The following is a 23,582-nucleotide window of genomic DNA, read 5'->3' as shown; positions in this document are numbered from 1 at the left end:
CAAACATCTGAGAATTTCAATTTTATGTTTAGCTGAGTATTGAAGCTAAAGATTCCTTGTCCCCTTCCTTGTCCGCAAGTGATATTCAGTTCATTGTATGCAGGCAAACTACATATAAATATATTCAAAAGTAGCTTGTGCATACATTTACTTCAGTGAAAATGCATGTTTTTATTAACTTATATAAAGGTATTAGATACTTCAGAATGCTATTTCTAGCTTAGTGAGCTTGTTTAAGAGTTATTGGCAGGAAGCCATCACATATTTAATGCAATTTATCCCAAAGCAGAGGAAGTTCAAAAATTATGGTGATTGCTTTCTGGTTTTTACATTCATATAATGCAAACTCAGGGCTGAATGTAATAGCAGATAAAGGCATGTTTTAATGCCATTTAATGCTCTGATGTTAAAAAGGCTGGAAAGAGAATCAGCTGAAAGGCATGACTTCCAATCCTGGGAAATTATAAAAATTACCCCTGTTTCCCAAAAAAAAAAAAAAAAAAAAAAAAGGTTTTGTTGAGTATTGTATTTCAACTGCAATCAGATTTTTTTTTATAAATACATATATATTGTGATGGTTTTTTAAACTTCAGCCAACTCAATGAAAAATTGACATTTCAAAGGTACCAACTACTCAAAACGCTCACTGCAAAGTCACTCATTCTAGAAAGTTTTTCTGAAATGACACTGAAATTAATAGTACCACCAAAAATACATTTTTTTATTCTATATTATGCACATGCATGTAATGAAAATTTGCTAGTTTGCTGACGGATGCCCTCAATAAAATGTGCTTACAACACATGCTAATCTATGTTGCAACAAGGATTACATTTATAGTCTTCCTGAACAGGAACTAGGTATTTCATCAGTACTAAAGGACTCCAGAAAAAGAAATGGCGTACCTTTTCTATGGTTCTTTCTTCAGTCTTTGACACCTTGTCCCAAGAGTTTTAGTATGAAAAGGTTGCCCTTAAAAGAATAAACAGCCCCTTCAAGAACTGATTTGCTACAAAGCCACAGAATTATAATTTCAAGATTTACCCAACTATATTCAAAATTAGTATCTGAAAAAAATCTTCTCCCAATAAAAATAATTTATGTGCAACAGCAATCATGTTTACACATAGTAGTACACAGAAGAAAATTTAATGGTTAAAGTTGGAACACACTGGCAAAATGACAAAATGTAGTAAATCCTTTTTTTAAGCAATCTGCCTCTACTATAATAAATCTGCCTTCTAGTATAATAAATATACTATCTGTGTCCCATATGTGTGTATTCAGCATATGCAAAAGTCACACAGCCAAACACATTGACACTTCAGTGGGAGATCAAATTATTGTTTTGGCACTTCTGTCACGCCTGTCATTTCAATTCCACTTTATCAAATTACAGATTGCTAGATAAAGTTGGATTAAAGGGAAAGACAGACACACACACAGAGAGGAGCAATTGTCATCACTTCAGTTGTGAAATTCCGTAATTGCATGTCAGTGTCAGAAAGAACAAGAGAGCAGTAATAGGACTGACACGAGGATCATTCAAATCAAGCTTTCCAATAAGACTTTGCACTGTGTCAAGCCACATGTCAGGAAATGGACTGGATTTCTGAGTACTTCCTCACATTAGAATTGTCAATATTTATCAAGTTGACTAATGCTGTATGTTAAGTTCTGGGGCAAATTTCTGCTACCTGTTTTCCCTAAGTAGTGTTTTTACTAGTAAAGAACATAAACTTTAAGACATAGGAGAGAAAAATAATTTTCTTTTAGAAATAGCACTAAAAGCAATATGAATAACAATATATTATACCTGAACAACTTAGACTATAGGTCTGAGTCAAGTTTCTGAGTTTTAGGGTACCTGAAATGCAACAGATCTTGAATTCAAATCATTGTGGAGGAGTCAGCCATGGATTTCAAGTAACTTTTCTGGTAGTAAACAAACAAACAACCCACCACCACCACCTTATCTAATTTTACTTTTTTGTGGAAGTTGTGAATACTTCCAGCTCTGTACTGAGGAAGATTCACGAAGCAACACGCAAATCTGACTTACATGATCCAAGATGTCAATGGAACCTCCGACATACTGTGACAGGCGGATACTATTCTTGGAACAGCTCGTTATCTCACCTCTGGGTTACTCCCCCTTGGTTTTGAATTCTATGGTCAATCCTCTATAGTTTATGAGGTTCTGTCATATGATGGTCCATTAATATTCCTTACTATCTGTACCACCGTTAAAGAGGCAAAACAAATAGGAATCATTTGTTCACTCTCGTAGACAACAGGAGGGTTATTAATGCTCAAAACTTTCTTAGATTCACTTACTCATATTGATTGATGGGAAGCTCCTAAACAGTATAAAAAGGGATTATGATGAACAGTATATAAATATATCCATATCTTAGATGCTAGTAGTTGATTCAGTCCCTCCACGATGCTTCTTATCAGCACCCATCATCACTATTTGATACCATTATTAACTGCCTCCCAGAGTAACTGGAAGAACAACATTAAAGAAATAGGATAAATTTTCTTCCTACTAGTAACAAAACATTTTACCCTTAAATTTTAATGGAAATCATTTTCATATGATCATTATAAATTAATTAAAACAAAACCAGAGAATAAGTAAAGCTAACGCAGCTTCTTTTTCCCATTTTGTCTCAAACTCACTTTGTAACCTTCCCTATGTCTCCCCTTCACACTTCTAGTTCCTCATATTTAACATGAGCAATATAAATGTAAGTTCTTTCCTCACAGGTGTTTTTAATTTGTTTGTAAAGTACTTGGAGATCCTCTGACAGAAGGTACTTAAAAAAATAAATTATAAAATATTTTCCACAGCAGCCATAGAAAAGGAAAGGCATTACTGCCTGTACCATATCCCGCAGAAGGTAATAGGGAGTTATGAAACATTATGTCACTACAGGGAAATTTTCTAACTTACTGACCTATCATGTTATTGGCCTAATGCATATCCATAAAGTCTATTGCTCTCATAAAGCCTCTGCACTCTGAGCTCCAAAGTGGTAAATTTTAAAGTCAAGATGCATCTAAAAAATGTTCTCTTCATGAGCCACTTCTCAAGAACAGAAAATGAAGCAAGATATCCAGAGTGACCTTCAGCCACCAAGCCAATAACATTTAGCTGCTAGTTAACAGTCAGCATTACATCTCCTGCAAAGAACACTGAGGAGAATGTCATTGCACATTACAGCAAAAGTGAGTCTATTACTAAAAAGGGTATGCTAAAATAAAAATGAAGAAGCCACAGCTGAAGAATAAAACATTCCTAGCACTGTAAAAAAACGCTGAAACAAAATTCTCCAGCAGAGAAAGGGCATCATATACTGACTTCCCATTCAGTTTTCAGGGTCTCAGTTTTCCAGGTAACTGCTCAGACGAGATTAAATAAAAGATCAGGAAGATTTATTAAGGGCAGGTTTTTCAGGTAATGGCAGGTGATGAAGCTGGTGTAACAGAAAACAAAACAAAACAAAAAAACGGCTTCACGTATTAAGCCTCCTCTAAGACTGGAGACCAAGACTAGAGTTTGGTTACATCTAATGGCAGAGAAGATTGTACAGGAATCCACACGGTCAACCTTTTGGCAAAACGGCCAATATCCTTATTGATTCTCTTCAGTCACAACCATTTAGTTATATTGGAAAACGTGGGTAGAATTTAAAAAAAACCAAACAAACACCAAACAAAAAACTGTCATCACCCTTGCAAGAGCAAAACTTCATGCTGAAAAATGCCACAGGCGTTGCAATTATGACCCAAATTCCAAAACATCACGCAACTAGCTTCAGAAATCGATGTATTTTTACAAAACTCACACTTGGTGTTTTTTACCAGGTTCTGTTCTGTGAAAATTTAAAAGACACGTTTCTACATATGTTTCTTTGAAAAGTAAAGCTGAGAAGTTCCCATGATCACGAATCATTCTAGATCAAATATCATGATGCTCAGAATGAATGTATAAGATCAAAATAGAACAGGTTGGGTGCGACAAGCACAGCAAAGAACACCCATGCGGTAGGAAGTGAGTCATACATGCACTTGTGGGTCCACTGCTGGCACTGGTAAACACACTCTAGCAAGGCACAATAATACAGGCCAGTTAAAGCAGGCTGTTGATTATTTGTCACCTGATGCCTTCTTATAGTCCACGTAATATTTTCAGTTTGTAGTCAGCCTTGAACAAAGAGAAGTTGTGAATGCCCCATTCCTGGCACTGTTCAAGGCCAGGCTGGACAAGCCCTTGCGCAACCTGCTCTAGTGGGAGGTGTCCCTGCCTGTGGCAAGAGGGTTGGAACTAGATAAGCTTTAACGTCCCTTCTAACCCAAACCATTCTATGATCCTATGATATTATCAAACCTGAGAGCTTTCATCCTCACAGAAAATGTAAGTAGAATCTTACATAAAAAGGTCAGTAAAAGTAACAATGAAAGGAGAGACAGATCATAGTGATAAAGTGGCTAGGATAATTAAATGCTATTTTGTCATTTTTGGAATATTTCAAAATAATAATTACAGTTATTAAATTTTAAGTTTGCCTTCAGGTAATGCTTTAGCCATGGTTACATAAATTTCTGTTTCAGAAGTTGAAGAAACTTCAGGAAAAAGATTACAAGAAAAGGCACCTTCCAGTTTTATATTTGGTTGTTGACTAGGAAAATTTCCCATTAATGACTAATGATATAGTACATTAGTAGTATATTCCGTTATGGAAGTGCAAATTATCAGATACTAATGATGCATGTCCTAACTGCAGCAGTTTGTTTTGATTCCAACCTAGATAAAACAAAAATATTTACTTACAATGTTTCAGGTTCTATGAACTACATTAAACTCCTAATTTATTCTTGCAATAAACAAGAAACAATGCATTATCATTAACCAAGACTGATGTATCTTTATATGATGATCATTATATAGGTCACCAATAATATATATCCCAGGAATGTGAAGTAATTTGGCCACTTTAAGCTTGGTAGAAGCTTCAGTTCTGGGACCAAACACAGAAAAAAGGTAAAACCTAAAATGTCAACAGTATAGGTATTTATTACATTCTTGTTCTTTCAAAATGCTTCAACAAATTCACATAATAAAGATAAATTTGCCAGACAATTCATTACATCAATTCTAGTTTCTATATTTGAAAGCTAGAGCACTGAGCAGGTGGTCATTGTTGTTGGATAAAAACTGTACGTTTCCCAAGTCAACAACCAAACCATAACCCAAAAGCTAGCAAACATCATGTCTGTTCTTCAGTGATTAGTGAGGCAAGATACCACATGAGCCTGTAAACTTCAAGGCATCAGTAGTTATATTCAAAAGGATGAGAAATTCATGGCACTCAGCACTGCAACATTGAGAACCTCCAGATCTCCAACTCATCAACCTTAATGACACAGTAAGAGAGAGACAAATCAAGAGAGACTCTCCAGGCTTCACAGTAAGTTGGGACAGGCTGTGACTGGCTCCTCACCTTTGTGCCACTGCTTCTAAGAGTAAGAAGGGAGAAAAGTGAGCACAACAGGTCAGCAAAAGGCATAGCATGGGAATCTCATGCTCTTTCACTTCACTTCCCTCAGTCTTAGGGTCTGGGTTGTCTCAGAAAAAGTGAGATCACATATTCTGCACTGGATAGGTTCCCTTTCTGGGATCGGGCAGCTGGGCTAGTCTTTACAGCCCAAGCCAGTGAAGATATCTCACTCCTTAGAAAACCACTCCAACTCAGAGCAATCACTGAGGCAAAAAAAAAAGCATGAGATACGCAGCTCCTGTAATTTATACTGAGGTAGAAATCTCCCTATCATAAAACAATGGAAAAAAAGAAAACATTGGTTTTCTTGTAAGAGGTTGGTGCATCTGCTACATAAAAGGAAGGCTGCAATAAAAAGAAACACAACACACACATTACTATGACTGTAGTTCAAAGCATACCAGGCTGTTAATTTTTCCCATTATTCAAGCAATAAAATGAACCTTTTGGTTGTGCAGTTTAGTAGCTGCTATCCACACTGAAAAAGTTAGATCTTAGCATTTAGAAATAAGGTCCCAAACTGCATTTTAGCATACTATAAACCAACAGTTTAAACACCTAGACAGTTTTGTAACAGTTAATGCTCAAACCTGAAACCTAAATGCTTGAGTTTCACAGTAATGTGTACCAGCTGATGTTAGAGATATTAAATTACACAGCATGTGCTCGTCATTTTCACAAACTCACTCACTACTTGACACAGATAAACTACACAGATTTAGTAATCCAGAACTGGATTCCAGCTCCATTTTAAAATGTCAGCAGGAAACATAAACCAAACCAAACCAAAACCAAACCAAACACAAACTAGCTAACTTTCTTTAGTGAGAAAGGGTTGCTATTTATTTCTGACACTTTAAATTTTTTAAATTGAATATACTTCCATGTAAACCCTTTGTTTCTTGGTTTTTACCATGAACACATGGACCCTAATTTTGATTCAGCTCATTCTGCATCTGCAAAATGCTTGAGAAAAAAAAAAAAATGGAAGTAACTGCACAAGCAACAAGGAGGCATAATTTGTCACTAGTTCAAATTTAATGCAGCCTAGAAAAAAAAAGCAGAGATAAAATGCAGGAGAATTTGGAAATTTTACAAAAAATAAAATTAGAAAACATAGAGAGAATGTGGTTTATGGAAGGCATGAAGTCAATAAAAGAAACAAAAAAACCCCCAGCAAAGCAAGAATGATTTGGTTTGTTAAAATGCTTTGAACAGCAACAAAGACCCTAAGCCACCTAGAGAACTGAAACAGCATTAGGATTATAAATAATAAGGATAATTCCTTAAATTTAATGCACAGGAAAATGCTTGTTCCAACTCTTAAAGCAATACAGCAAAGCTACTGATCCTATTGACACAAATTTTGTAGTCCTTTGCTAATATATAGCGATTTTAAACATATCACTAGAGTATTTTTAAGCCGTGTGATAAAGCTGATACCATTTCTAGATTTCAAAAACATTCTGCTTATACTTGTTTACTGTCCTTGCAATTATGCTACAATAAACTAGTTCTATTATACTGATACACATCAGAGTAAAACGTTCAGTGTTGGCTTTATTTAAATGTAAGAAATTCAACCCATCTTAGTATAGAGGACTTCAACAGACAGCATTAAGAACTGCTTGGTATCTAAGATACAGCATACTGTCTTTTCTAGTCACATTGACAGTTTACTATCTTAATTGAACTCTTAATATGTTTTTGTATAGCTCAAAATAATTCCCTCTCTTCATTCCTGAAGATGTTGAAAAAACACTGAAATTCTAGAGAACCTCTGTCACAACAAAGCAAATGAATTGCGATTTCCTGCCCTAACTTCAACAGCATTTCACATCAGACTTGCATGATGTTGTTTTATAGACTTTGAGCTATCATGAACTAAAGTGCGTAGTTATAATGCTGGGTAATAAAACCCCATTTTTGCAGCAACCCCTCCCCCATCAACAGCTATTTTTAAAAGGAGGAGGAGCTGCTGAATGCTCACAGGATGATGCAGTAGCCAAAAAAAGTTAGAAAACAAACAAAAAAACAAACAAAAACAACCCATAAAAAAAAGAAAAAAAACCAACAGAAAACCATCTGGAATGTTAAGTAATAGAACATGGGTATCACATGTTATAGCACAGTTAAACTAATGCCAAAAAAGGCCTAATGTTTCAAAACATAAATTGAGAATATGATATTAATGCTAGAAGCCAGGTTTCAAGTGTGGAAACTCACAGTACTTCAATTTAAGAATTCCTTCTAAAAATGTGACTTCATGCAAGTATATTTAAACATACATGTCATAACATATTGTTTAAACAAGGTGAAGAACACAAGTGAAAACATTTTAAACTTATTCACAGAAAATAAAAATTGAAATAGTATGATATATTTTTTTCAAGCATTAACTGTTTATAAAAAAATAAAATAAAATTAGTACCAAAGATAGTGCTTCTAAAGCAAGAAAAAGCAGTCTTGATCTTGCTAGTTTACAAATATTTAGCATGATATGCCAACATTATTATGACACAACAATTTTGTTAATAATGGAAATTAAGAACAGGAAGTGGAATTGCCTTTAAGCTATTGATAGTTTAATGACATGAAGATTACAATTCCCTTCTGAATAAGCAGTTATAAAAATTTCTAACCCAAGTGTATTCTATAGAATAAGATTATTTTGTCCCCAGGGAAGTTAAAATACAACATTAGAAAAGTTATTGTTAGAAAACTTCTTAAAATATACACATGTAAGCCAATATATTTTGACATGGTTTCGTTAAAAAAGAAAATCAACCAAAGACCCCACCTTCCTAGAGTTGCCTGACAAATGACATTAAAACAAGCCACTTACTTTTCTGTCCTCAGTTTCTACAGAGGAAATGCACTCTGCTTTAGTATCCTGAAAAGGCAAACAGAAAAGTCATGTCATAAAGCATATTGCCCAGGTTTGTGGGAATAATTCAGGATGAAGAAAGGGCATCAAAGGCTGAAAAGTGGGTTTCTCAACCTATTACACTTCACTGAACTGTTGTTTTGTACATATAGTATATTTAAACACACAACATGTAGTATTACAGCTCTAACCATAACAGGTCTATTAACCTTTACTACAAGCATAAATTTAAAGACAAGACTGAAACATCACAAAAACCCAAACCTACTTCAGTATAGCTCAGCCAGCTCCTAAGACAAAAATATGACCTCTGCTTTATACTGTGTTTGCTCTTTCTACTTGTATCTCAAAGAAAATACAACTGCTTGCTCACTCCTTTGTTATTTTTTTTTTTATTAGTGATGGTAGCTTAAAATATATAAAGGTGAGCTTAAGACGAAATAACTGTTCAAGCTTCTGCCTGTTGTCAAGAGTGCTAACTAGGACTTGATGAAGATACTTGTGTTTGAATCTCATAGCAATATGCAAGAATAATCAAGCATCTGTTTGATATAAATATGTGCATATATATATACATGCATATATATACACACATGTATATACAGATACATATATTTTGGACTTATGTTTTCTTCAAGAGTCAAAAGAACAAATTTCAACCTGATGACGCCCAACACGTGGTTTGTTTGGGGTTTTTTTCCCCCTAAGGTATTTGGACCTACTTTGCATCTTTTGATTTTCGCCAGCAGACCTGAAGACATGCTGAAATAATCATTATCACAAAAATTGTTCCCTGAAAGGCATTTATTTTTTCATACTATCCCTTTGTACAACAAGTTACTATTGGAAACTGAGTAAGCCAAATATAGCTAAAGTCATTAAACTGTAGAAAAGTGACCTTATATGATCTTTCTTTTGTTTTCAACTTTACTTTTCTAGCGAGGGTATTGTGCAAAGCTAATTTTGCTTACATACTGCAACTTTAGAGATTTCTATTGGGATAAAATGACATACAGATTCATTAGAAGTAAATCCTTACCTAGCCTCTCACTGAAGCTAGAACTACTCTCATCAGAGTTTAGGTTATTTGCTACACCGACTTGCTCAATAAATCCTAGACCACCAATTTAAGGCTGATAGCTAATAGCAGATCCCATTAAAAAATGAAAACAATCATGAAATTACGTTTCTTCAACACCATGCCTAAATGTTAAATGAAGGACTGGTATTATTTCAATGCCAAATACCTAAGCCATATATACCCATAAATAGATAGATAGACAGACAGACAGAAAGATATAAAAAAATAAATCATGCAATCAAGAAAGATGAACTGAGGTTTCCTGATAAAAGAACACATCCATTCACAGCAAGATATATCAAAGATGTTTTCACTAGGCATACCCACTTCTCTGTCACTTCTCAAGCAGTATAATTCCAATAATAAAGTTCTTTTTTATTCTAGTTATCTTCATATATGAATCAGTACTGCAAGTATTCTTTATATTCAAAATACTTTTAATGGAGAGCCAGACTGTACTTTTTGGAATGTAATACTCAAAAATTTTCTTTCAAGTGTTACTGGCAGCTAGACAGTTTCTCTCTGCATCTCTCCTCCCATTTGGTGGATACAGAAATACTACCTCCCCCTACAGGCTGCCTTCCTGCACTTGTTTGTATATTTACAGTCAGATTTTTATTTTTTTGTGAGAAGAAAAGCTCAGCTTTTGAAAAGTTCTCTGCCTCAGAGGAATGAATTCAAACTTCATTAGCACCACTGCTCTTCACCTGCTAGCTATGCTCTAAAGCCACCTTTTGGAAATAATGGAATGTTCTTTAACATTTTATTGGTTAATAAAAAATTAATCATATCTTTTCATATTATCAAGGACAAGGTGGCTCTATTTCACACACTGACCCAAATTAACTGAATGCAGAATTAAGTAGCTCCTATCAGAATCAAGTCATAGCTACTACGAACTCTCAGTATGATGACTGTATCTTGTTCAAGACTAGCAGTACTTTGATTCGTTCTGCTGCCTATAGAAGATTTTAGTTTGCTATTTTGCCACTGCCATTTCCCATTAAGAGCGATTTCTAAGAAACCTAAATTCATAAGCATTTATTACTCAATATGAATTAAAAATGCAGTTTTATCTGGAGAAAACAAAACCCACCTTCCTCCCAGAGTAGCTTAAGCCACAAGGTTGTCTACCACCAGTAATGCAAAGGCACAAATTAAGCATGCAGCCCAGCTGAAAACAGTTGAGGCCAACCCAGCTGAGACTCACTGCTGCAATCAGGAATTAGACAATGTGCATAGAAGTTAACTGATACAAGCCGTAAAGAAAAGGTACAGACTGGAAATTAAAGGACAATCTCTGCCATGCATTTTGTTCCTGAAAATCCAAAGATCATTCTACCTTGTGGGGTTTGGCTTTCTACCTAAAGATACAGAAAGTGAATTCTATGAATTAACCACTGCACTGTAAACAATAAAAACTACATATGTATGGTTTCAATATTACAGGATATTGAAGCCAGCAAGAAAGAGTGGTATTGGGTTATCATTTAAGTTAGGTAAAGTCAGATTCGAGTAAAGAAATAACTCTGTGTCTTCAAGTGTAGAGACCTGAACTTAGACTTCTGCACAAGAAAATAAATAAATAAATAAATAAATTAAAACCCAGGGTCTATTGTTATTTTATTGGTTTTGGTATTCCAAATAGGAATTTAAAAATATTGCCTAATTAATTTTTTACAAACTTGCTTTAGGCAGATTATCAGAGGATAATCTGGACTGTAAAAAAAACATTTAATATGCAGTACCACGCAAAGCCTGAGTTCCTGAATAGGATTTTTCTTTACCAATTGATGAAATCCTCACAAATGCATGTACTCTAATAAAGTATACCTAAGGATACCAACGGCTTACTGAAAGAAGGACTGAAGTAGATTTCAAGAATCCCTAGTCCAAAGGAGTTAAATCATTTGAAAGGAGTTAAAAATTTGGACACTAAAGATTTGTGCAATAGGTGAAGAAGAAAACATAGAAATCATAGAATGGTTTGGTTGGAAAGGACCTTAAAGATTATCTAGTTCCAACTCCCTGCCATGAGCAGGGACACTTTCCCCTAAACCAGGTTGCTCAGATCACTGACAGACTAATACGGATTGGTTTGGGGAGCAGGCCAACAGTCTATAGTACAGAAAAAAGTTAATATTCAAATTATTTTAAAGGTTTAAAACCAAAAAACAAACCCAGAAAACAAAACAGGCAAAGACTTATGGGAAATAAAATTGTATTCATGGTGAAACAGAATACCTGAGAAAATACACTGCAATCAAGAAAATAGAAGACAGTAAGACTCTTCTAAATCAGTAATCTGCAGATTTATTACCTGATTAATGAGCTGCAACTTGCAACAAGTTTTCTTTTAAAGATAATAATAACAGTTCATCACTGTGCAGAAACAGAGGAGTTGTGCTGAGGAGTTGTTTGTGGTGCACTTGATGTCTCTAGAAAGTCTATGTTGAAGTCTTTTTGGAAGAAGAGCAGCCAGCTACTTTGTCACTAACTGTAACTGAATTTTGTTACTAAGTGTAACTGAACTCAGAAAGAATTTATCTTTAAGTGACAAGAACATTTCATGTTAGGGGTCTGCATACATACGTTAACCTTTAACTGCCCAAGTGAACAATTTTTTCTGAAGCAACTAGTGTGTACTTCTTAAAACCAGCAAAGTTACTGGCTTAACAGAATGCATGTTTAAATATAAATACTTGAGTATACATCATCTACATCCTAGATACACCTCTTCTAAAGACATACGTACACAGAAACTAAGCTTTTAGGAAAAAAAAAAAAAAAAAAATCGAACTTAACCATCTATCAATCTCAGAGTAAGAAGGGAAGAACTTCTCTGGAGGGTATCTGTGCTACTTCTTGTAGAGTGCAAAATGACAAAGCATTAATAAATGCCATTTTAGTATGTGTACTGCAAACTCCCCAGCTGCATGAATTATTTGAGATTAAGAAGTACCATTGCTGCAAAGCAGGTGTAAAATTCTATAGATGTGAACAATGCATCAGGCACTTTCTTTAATGTTGTTGCATTCAAAGAAGTTAAACCCCAGCAAAAATCTGTTTCTCCTGAAGAATGGTTACTTTAGACAAATTATATCATGATATAATGATATCATGAAACTTCATAAGAAGTTTCATGGCAAATACAGAAAGAATGAATTACAGACATACCATACTCTGCCACTAAGGTAGAAAATCCTCTCATCCATTTCAGTTTAAGCCCAACACAATTCCTTTTTTTTCTCTAGGTGTCACCGCACAACAGCCAATTAAATTATATTATTCTAAACACAATAAGAGCTCTATTAATTTTTATGTGGCAGCACAAAAGAAAATTGCCTTTTTTGTCTATTATGTTGGGTAGTAGCAACAGGGAAACAGAAGGCGGCTTTATGGAGAATATCACAAGCAACACAGAACAAACACAACTTGTCTTGAACTGAACAAAGTGCCATAAGGGACACTGCCACATATATTTCACACTAGTAATGCGTTAATTGAGATGGTGAAACTATGCTCCCCTCTGTGTTTGCAGGCATACAGTTCTGACAGGTAGCTTTTAAATGTTCCTGCTGACATTTTAGTCACATTACTGACCAACCGGTATAAACTTATGGTTGTACCAAGTACCATGTCTACCAGAGAGAAAAGTGAGACCAAGAGGTACTATTCCTTCAGTTCTAGTTTGGAGACAACTGGTAATTTAGATAACTTGACAGCAGGACCTACTGCAAGTGCATAGTATAGAATACATCAGATATGACACCCATTTTATTCCTGAGCAGGCTCCCCTTTCTCATTCCAATTTTGTTCTGTTTCATCATTCACATCTTCCAGCAATTTTGAAGTTTAACATGGTAGGCCTTTGGAAAATATATCTACCACCTTCATCTGATGTAAACATCATACAACTGTTACTGAACAGAAATAAAAGGAAAGCTCAAGAAAGTAGAAGTCATCACTGGTGGCAACATAATGCTGCACGACACTCTAGCTTAGGATGCAGCAGAAACCTCCATACACTTGATTTTACATAGCTTCTATAATCCTACATTTAATTTTACTTCTTGAATTGCAAATAGAAATAATGATATCAATATCCTCCAGTAGCCATCACTCATGCTGACATAGCTAACACCTGCACATAGCTGTGTACTTTATCATAACATAGCTAACACCTGCACATAGCTGTGTACTTTATCATACCTTTTCCAGTTTGTTATCTCCCTGCTATCCAAAACCTATTTCCTCTACTTCCCTATCATTCTAACACATAATACCAGAAACAAAGAAACCAACCCCAATAAAGAAGCAAATTTCTGCCTCAGAAACTTCAGGAAAGTTATTTGAATTTCTAAGATCTTTTATTTTTCATGTGAAAGTAAGTAAATAAAAAAGGCAAACAGAATTCATATGTACACACACTTCTGCCATGGCCTGAATCAGAAGGAAAGATGAGACTCTGGAAGTTATTAAAGTATTTCCTAAATTGGTTTTGGGTGTAATATCAAGAATGGTCAGTAGGTGGAAGCAAATACCCTTGTAAAATCTTGTTCAGCTTCCCTACGAAAGATAAATACTGCATTGACAAACTTGGTCGGGTATTTTACACGTGTCCTTGACATTCCAACAAATGCTAACACAAGTTATGTCTTCCCTTCACAACAGTGGTTTCCAATTTCATAAAAGGCCTGTAGATTTAGAAATAAAAGGTTTGCATTTTTTCCAGGTCAAAAATTTTTAAAAGTGAACCTGATTCCTTCTAATAACTACAGCAGATACTAAGGTAGCCTGATGTAAAACAAAACAAGACATACATATATATATACACACACACACACACACACACACACACACACACACCCCATAAAACCAAAAATTACAGAGTTAATTTCTAGGATATTAATTTCTCTGTGTAATTTTATAAAGTGTTTAAAAGTATCAAAGTCCTGAATTATTGAGGAAAATATTTCATCTTTTTCACTACCCATTAGCTATTATATTTCATTATTGCTGCTAACAAACAGTCTGCCAGCAGAATTCATTTGAATTTCATATTAGCTCTATTTTATCCATCCCAGAGAACAAATTAACCACACAGTAATCCCTACTGAAGAAGAAAAATAAATGAAAAATGAAACCTTGGAATGTGACATTCAAGTCTGTACTAAGTTGCCAACAACTGAAGGACTCATGCAGAAGTTTCATCAAATGAAGAAACCAATTCCAAGATTGTAACAGCTTCAGCAGTTGCAATGTCAAAGATGTAAGAAAGGAACTTTATTCATGAAAGAAATAGCTTCATCTCTGTTTACTAACATTTCTGGACCAACAGAGGCTTGTGTCTAGAAGCACAGACCAGGAGAAGACTGGGGAGTCTGCAGCTTTTTGTGTTGCCTCAGGGCAGCCTCAGGGCTGTTTGTCTGGAGTCAAAAAGGGAACCCATCTGATCAGGGATTTCAAACCAAGCTTCTCAAGACACTGGGGAGCTTAATTGTGTTGTTTCTAGCTAAAAGTAGACAGACTTTAAAAGTAAGGTTTACAAGACTCCTGGAAACTGAACTGACAAATCTTATAATAAAAAATACTGCTTGTAAAAATACTGATGTATTTTTAATGTAGATTTGAAGGGACTCTGGTGTGTGCCCTCCCACATACACACCCACCATCTGGCTGTGTAATTGGATACCCAATCTCTTCTTCTTTCTTTTTATTCTAGTGTTTTGCTTATTTTCATTTAAAATTTTCAAGGCTATCAAGAGCTGAAAACTTCCACCCCACCCCCCCGGGAAGAAAAAGCTTGACTTCTTCCATTAATACAGACTTGTCAGAGGGAACAGGTGTTTCCTTTATGGACTGGAGTATGTGAAACATTCCCCCTTTTTTCCTCTTCATTCTCTCACCCTTATGAATTCTTAAATACTTAAAGATGAAGACATGTTTCTCCACAGCACAGAAAGCAAGCCTTTGGGTGCCTCAGAACTCGCCTCATATCTCCTAATATACATTTTCATTAGTCCAGTGATGCAAAATTATCCTAGTGTAAATCTTCTGCCTATGTCCTTAGATAATCACAACTGCACGAAATAACAAAAAACATGTGGTATTTTCAGAAAAGATGCATATAATTTTAAGACACGAAACTATCATCTAGAAGTATCTAGCTGTATCTGTAGGAACTTGCTGCTGAAGCCTAGAAAAACATACAAGGTTAAGACTTAATTTGGTGCTTAGTAAGTATTTAATTTTCAAAGATGGCAAGACCAATTTATTGGCAAATAAAGTTACCAGTTTGAACAGACTGAAAATGTTTAAGTTTCCAATATGTATCATCATTTTGATCTGCAGGTCAAACCTGACACTCCTTTCTATATGGGCCTGTATTTTCAAGGCTGAAAGTTGCCATGCTTAAAGAGCAACACAGTTGTCTCTGAATCCATCTTCAGTTTCAGATGCAAAGTGGGAAAATACATGCAATTACCATTTTCTGGTTTGTGTGCCAAGTGCAAGGTCCTAAACCTGGGGCAGAGCAATCCCAGGCACAGCTACAGGTTGGGCAGAGAAGAGATTCAGAGCAGCCCTGCTGAGAAGGACTTGGGGGTGTTGGTCGATGAAAAAATGAACATGAGCTGGCTTCAGTGTGTGCTCGCAGCCCAGAAAGCCAACTGTATCCTGGGCTGCATCAAAAGGAGCGTGACCAGCAGGTCGAAGGAGGTGATCCTGCCCCTCTACTCTGCTCTCGTGAGACCTCACTTGGAGTATTGTGTGCAGTTCTGGTGTCCTCAACATAAAAAGGACATGGAACTGTTGGAACAAGTCCAGAGGAGGGCCACGAGGATGATCAGGGGACTGGAGCACCTCCCATACGAAAACAGGCTGAGAAAGTTGGGGCTGTTCAGCCTGGAGAAGAGAAGGCTGCGTGGAGACCTACAAGGATGCTGGGGATGGACTCTTCATCAGGGACTGTAGTGACAGGACAAGGGGTAACGGGTTCAAACTTAAACAGGGGAAGTTTAGATTGGATATAAGGAAGAAATTCTTTACTGAGAGGGTGGTGAGGCACTGGAATGGGCTGCCCAGGGAGGTTGTGAATGCTCCCATCCTTGGCGGTGTTCAAGGCCAGGTTGGATGAGGCCTTGGGTGGCATGGTTTAGTGTGGGGTGTCCCTGCCCATGGCAGGGGGGTTGGAACTAGATGATCTTAAGGTCCTTTCCAACCCTAACTATTCTATGATCCTATGATTCTATGTGTGCAATTTTCTGAAGAATCTAATTATACTTCATTTTTAACTGATACAGAAGTGTCACTTCAGGAGCAAAATCAGGTTAACCACCATCACAAGAATCTTCAAAACTGTAAATTTTAGCAGTTCTAACTGTTTAAACTGAATTTTTAAGCTGTAAATGTTATTTATCAAATAACATCCCCTTAGGTGTAAAGTACATCAACAGCCACATACATATTGGTATAATTTAAGCCAGTTAAATCTCAATGACCAATATATATTCCTGATACACCCAAAATACGATTTGTTGGTGAAGCTGCCAGTGTGGTTTCAACACAGCCTACACACTAGGCAAACTGGTTAAGATATATATACCCAAATAATATATATATATATACCCAATATATATACACATATATATACACATATATATATTATATATATATTTTTTTTATATATATACACATATATATATATATATATTCCCAAAGTGAAGATGCAACATCCATGGAAAACAACCTAATTTCAAATTAACAGCAGCATAGGGGAACAAATGGATTCCTGTAAAATTTGGTTTCATAAGGGAAATAAGCATATAAAATTACTTTGTACCAAAATACCTTTAGAATATATTTACTAAATTCAGCTGAAGAGTTATAATGTGTCTGTATTTGTTATAAATTAGTGGCTGAGTAAAAGCAAAAGACCAAATACTAACTCCAAAAACAGCCACTATACTAGCTGTTAAAAGACCTCAAAGAGAGCAGAGGATGCTGAGATGGAGAGGACTTCTTATCTGAAGTCAAGATACTAAAGTGGCTGCTGGCAAGGACCCCATGTTTTTTTGAGAGGGGACCATGAGGACACATGATACAAATCTGTAATAAACTCATTTAAGTCTACTGTTCACAAAAATATCTTATTTCAACACTGAAGAAGATTCTTGCTGAAGTTGAACAGACTTCAGTAATTTCTGGAATCTGATAAAAAGTAGACATAAATTTTAACTGACATGGGAAATTTTCAAGCTTACAGTGTAACAAGAAAGACATTTCTTAATGAAAGAAGTTGCATGCTGATTGCAGTACAAAGAAACTAGGTGCCTATAAAGACTCTGTGAAAATGTGTTTTGTTTTCTTTGGTATTACACTAAACTTTTGACTGTCACAAAAGGTTCAGGTTTATGCTTTTAATATGCATTAATAAATATTTCTGTTTCCAAGCAGTAAAACCAGTTACACTCATAATAAACTGGTTATGTATTCAATATACCTTTTTGGAGCAAAAAGGAAAACAGAACTTCGTATTGGTATCAAGGCTTCACTGCATAAACAACCCACAAGGATTCTCACGTCTACCCTTCTTGTTCTCTCCTATCCCACTGAGGGGGAGTGAGTGAGCAGCTGGGTGGTGCTGAGCTGCCTACAAAAATCAGAAGTGTATTATTTCTCAGCTTATGCCTATTCACAAGCATTACAAGTAGTCAGGTCTCAAATGATTTGGTGCTTCATATACAGAAGCCTATTTTCACTTCCTGGCATCCCTCGGCATCATTACACTAATAAGAATGTATTAATAAAGAAAAGAGTGAAGCTTGTATCCAAAGGACTATTCTTATCATGAGCAAATGAAAAAAAAAAAACTCTTGATGACAGTTACTGCTCTAACATCCAAGAAAAAATAAAGAATTTAGCTAGAGCCTAAGGCAGCAAGCCTGTATAATTTAGAATGGCTACAGCTTTCAGTTGTTTTCTTATCAACCACCAGTCAGAGTTTCTTGTTATTGTTGGCAGGAAGAAAGTGACTGAGGTGCAGCTCCTTCTTCTATGGCCAGTGTAGGGAATACAAGACCAGTTTCCTTTGAAATATCTGCCAAGCTATACTATGATGAAGACATCAGAGCCATTTCTTTTCCAAATGTTTTTAGGAACCTCATAGTTAGAAAGATACTGGTCACATAAGGGCCCTGAAAGACTGCTAAGTAGCTCTCATTCACATCACAGATACAAAGCAGCTAAGACAGCCCATAAGTGCAGCCTGCTAAGAAAAACAAGCAGAGGCAAATGTCAGTTACATGTATGTGTTACCGCTTGAAAACAATCAGCACCCAGTATCCCCAGCACATGCTCTTCTCCTGAATAAATGTGCTGGAATTAAAAATGTTTACTTTCCATTTAAGTGTCTCACTACTAACATAAATACGTTTATGAAGTAAGTATACAGATGATGCATTGTTCCTCCTGTTTTTCCTTGGGTACTTTTCCCCCAGACAGGTGCTTTGGCCTGTCTCAGCCGTAAGGTGCTGAACTTACAAAGTACAAACATCCCTGCCACTTTTCTGCAAAAGTCTGACTCTATTTCAGTACTGGCCAAAAGACACATCACACAGTTGCAAAATAAAAGAAAATAAAAGAAAATAAAATAACTTTAAAACCCCTCAACAAACAAAACTAACAACATAAAATCCCCACAAGGCCCCTTTACCCAACCAAGGTCCCTCTCTTCAATTAATAGATTTTGTGGGTTTGTGTACTGTGCACTGAGGAATTAACCTTCCTTTTAAAAAAGGAATATTGATTACTTAGTTGTAACAAATACTTTTTAATGTCTAATAATTCAGTGCTATTTTTTTTCAATTGAATCGCAGATAATCTCTGTGTAATACTATATAAGATGTTAAGATATTTCAGTATACAACCGAAATATAATAGCTACTATATTTGTTTTAAAACTGATTTCACTGTACATACAGACTGGCAATTCCCCACCACCACCAGACTCTCTCCCAGATGTGTATGAAAGATGAATGCATAAGACAAGCTATGGCATTTGAGAGAGGTGTCAAAATAATCTTAAGGCAAAAGGTCAGCATAACAAGCAATTAATTTACAAATGGATTTGGATCCATCAAAAAATAAGAAAACCCAGTTTCTTCTTCCTTTTCCTAAAGTAGTAGAGAAATGAGAGCAATGTATCAATCTAAATGCAGTTTTTCTAAGGTTATCATCTTTATTAGTCTTACAATCTGCGATTTCTCACTTACTAGACATGTTAAGCCATCTATTCAACAGAGAAAACCCAGTAGGAATGAAGCTTCAATCATCATACTATGAATTTTAGGAGCTGTAGAGGAATAAAACCTCAAATGAACCTCTAACTCTCATTTTCCCTCATGTCTAATCACAAAGCTTTTCTACTTAAATACATCAACCATGAGCTGAGCCTTCAGCTTTAGGCTGCAGGCTCTTAACCACACTGGGTAAGACGTTCATTTACCTTAACACCCTGTATGGCACTGAAAGGTCTATGCTGTCTCCAGAACACTGATCTCTAAGACTGTTCTTTGATGATTGACAGACTGAATCAGAGTCCTAGGGATGGAATAGTAAGGAAAGGACAGTCAGAAAATGGTCTGTAGCAAAAGCTTAGGGCAGGCATGTAATATCTTGCATGCAAACTATGCTTTGTATAGACAACACACGTATGCATATCACTAGTGTTCTACCTCAGAACCCCGTGTACCAAACCCGATGTGTAGTAACTAAGTTCTATTGACCAGCAGTTGAGGCACATCCCAGCTAGAAGCTGTTTTCAGGTCATTTAATAACCATGGGATTTTCATCTTACGATCCTATCCGTTCTGGTTTTGAAACTCCTTGTACCTTTGGTCTCTGAAATAAACCATCTCAATTCCACAGTTTAATTACATATTGTATGCAAACCCACACCCTTTTGTTTGGTTACAATTTGATAATCTATAGCTGATTGAATGTCAACAGTTCTTTCTTTCACTAGCAAAAAAGTGAATAATTACACCAGTGTTGGAAATGCTTTAGAGAGGTGGCTCTCCAAAATGTTAGATTTCATACTAACATACATCTCAATCCTAAGGAGAAAATACCATCTTGTTGGTAATAACCTTCAACTATTTGACACTTGATAAAACTTGAATGTTCCAGTTTAATAAAGTAGGTGATGCATTGACCCAGGAAATAAAGCGTAATATTTATTTCAAACTTCCATTTAAAAGATTATCTGATCAAATATGATGGTGTTATTGTTAAAAAAAAACCCCAACAACCACCAAAAAAACCAAATGGCAGAAAACAAAGGACTGCGCATTCCGAAACGCCAACTCAGCACTGCCAAAGGAGTCTGAGGGACAAAAAGTACATCACAGCTTTGACCACTCATCTCCTAATTCCACATTGCCTTTCTGTATGTTCTTTCTGCATTATGGAATACATGACTGTGTGTTTTTGTGAAAGTTTTACTTCGTTTAATCAAGCTACCCAAGCATGAATAGTAAATAGTCTCTAAGCTGCACAATTTGGAACAAAGTAGAACAGCTCAGTTTCAAGTGCTAAAAACCTGATTACATCAAAACCAATTTTTGATGGAGCACAAATGGCACTGTTCCTGAATTCAGAACATTTCCTTGATGTATTATTTTCAACCCAAGGTGAGTATAACTGCACATATTGCCCTTTAACTAAAAAGTTGTTAGAATCGTATAGTAGAAAAATATATTTCTCCCTCTTTCTCTCTAAACCACGTTAATGTACTTTTATTTGATCTGGTAAATTTTTCGAATTATTTTTTGGGCAGACCAATTTAATATGTATGATCCCAATGTAATGAAACTTTTCTTTAAAGACTGAATACAAACTCTGAACCTTAGAGAAAAAACCCACACAACTCCTTTATGGAATGTGAGTTATAGCAGCTTCTGCTCATCAATCCTACTATAATTTAACCCAAGATGGGTATAGAGAACACAGGTTGAGAGGCCACATGTGCTTCCTATTTTGCTGTTCATATAACCACTAATAATAACTACAGGAATTACAAAGATCAGACACTCAGTAAACTGTAAAATCCAATATTCTTTGCCAAGGTGAGATGGGGGGTTGGGGTCAGGAATTAAGCTTAAAAAAAAAAAAAAAAAACAACAAAAAAAAAAAAAAAAAAAAACAAAAAAACAAAACAAACAAACAAACAACAAGGTGCCTCAACTATTAGTACCATATATAATACATCAACTTAGCAAATGACATGCCCATTCTTTCTTATCAACACAAGGATCTCACTAAGGGTATCTCTAATGAGATTAATTTATTAAAATTAGTGAAACAAATCACTGATATAATGTAAATAGGCTGAAACTTTTCTATCTAATGAATTGTGCTCTGTAAATAAGGGGGGGGGGAAAAACAAAACACCAAAACATTTTCAACCTGAATCAAAGAAAGTGTTTCTCTAGCTGGTTTCCTGCCAATTAACCAGCTTCTCATTATATTTATACAAGGCTATCAAATTATAAACTCTCATAACAACTGCACACTCTTAAAACTTCTACTTCTCTTTGCTTCTAAGGCAAATTTCAGGGCTGAAATCTTAAGTGTAACCTCAATGATAATCAAAGTTCCAAATCAAATTGGATCATCACTATATTCAAACAACAAATAAGGGATCCCATGGTATTGCAGAATTGATTTAAGTTTGCTGAAGTGATCACTGCACTGATGTGCTTTAATGTGCTGATAGCAAACACATGAATTAACACAAATGCATCTCATACACTTAGCAGATTAAGGTCCAGGTTCTTTGTTATGGTAAGACTTAATACTTAAGTTCCTGCTTCAAATGCGAACGTCAGTATTTTTAAAATACGTTTTAACCCACCATTATAAAACAGAGTGTTATTTTAACAATCAATTCAGTAGCACCAGCACTAAGCCCCCTGGGTCTCATTTGCTATAGCTATGCTTCTGCCAAGTAAAAAGAAGGACTACAAGACCACTAACATATCCTCTGGAAGAAAATCATTATATATACACTTCTAAACCAGAAATAAAAAATGCTATTATGCCTTGGCTTAGCTTAACACACGCAAAAGTATTACAGCACTATTTTCCACTAAAATAGAGCTGGTTTTCTTTAAAACATGTATACTTAAACACAAACATAATTAACCACTTTTCAACACTTGCTAAAGACTGAAAGGATCCTAAATTAGATCTACGTGGTTAGAAAAAAATATACATTCATCAAAATAGAAAATACAGTATTTCTGCTGCTTATGAGTTTTTGACTGCTTAAACTGATTAAATATGCTATTTCATCACCATTTTTAGTACGTTCAAAATAACATCTAGAAATGTTGCTAATTTTACAATAGAAATACTGAAAATTATCATCATGACCATTTACACTGTGATTGCTTTTACTGAGCCTAATGAGTATTAATGATGCAGCCAGAGAAATACATTCTATAAAATTATGTGATGATAATCAAATGATATTTAGGAAACTATACCAGATATTTTCTGACTACTAACATTTTGGGTTTGCTAGAAAAATGCATTTCTTAACATCATATAGTGACACAGTAAATCCAACATCAAGTAGACATTCAAGAGAGAGAAATAAGCTTCAGAAAAGCAGATCCAATACAAGATTCTCTACTGAATACCAGATGAATGCTGAAATTCTGTTATCAGAGCTACTCCACAAAATATTGTCTATACTGGCCAATTAGAACCACTAACATTTAAAAGTTAATTTATGAATAAATGTTCAAAAGACTAAGTCAGCCCATGTCCAAATTATTAGAGACTCTAGAGGACTATAATCAAACAACAGATGAAGCATACGTGATCTCCTCCTTTTGTCCCCAGATCTCCTGCAATGCTGAAAAAAAGAAACAGCAACAAAAAAGCACTTGCAAAATTAGCTACCCAAATGTGCATGTCTTTTGAAGGATTCAGTTAACTATACTTTACATAATTCCCATCTGCTATCCTCAACAGCAAA

The 23,582-nt window shown here is 35.5% G+C and overlaps 1 protein-coding gene across 2 annotated transcripts in view; it reads right to left on the bottom strand.

Annotated features, from left to right (window-relative positions):
* The window catches only part of RBFOX1 (RNA binding fox-1 homolog 1), a gene marked incomplete at both ends in the record, with an annotated part of 1,305,905 nt that overhangs the window by 600,894 nt on the left and 681,429 nt on the right, over positions 1-23,582 (bottom strand). For both annotated transcript variants that reach the window (XM_080617596.1, XM_080617593.1), the window contains one exon: positions 8,413-8,460. In XM_080617596.1, coding sequence (XP_080473722.1) covers positions 8,413-8,460 — 48 coding nt within the window. The remainder of the gene's footprint in view (positions 1-8,412; positions 8,461-23,582) is intronic.

Source organism: Psittacula echo, assembly GCF_963264785.1.
Source record: "Psittacula echo genome assembly, chromosome: 5".
In the NCBI taxonomy this organism is placed as follows: Eukaryota; Metazoa; Chordata; class Aves; order Psittaciformes; family Psittacidae; genus Psittacula; species Psittacula echo.
The sequence above is the reverse complement of the archived record's forward strand: the minus strand, read 5'-3'. Positions and strand labels throughout refer to the sequence as shown.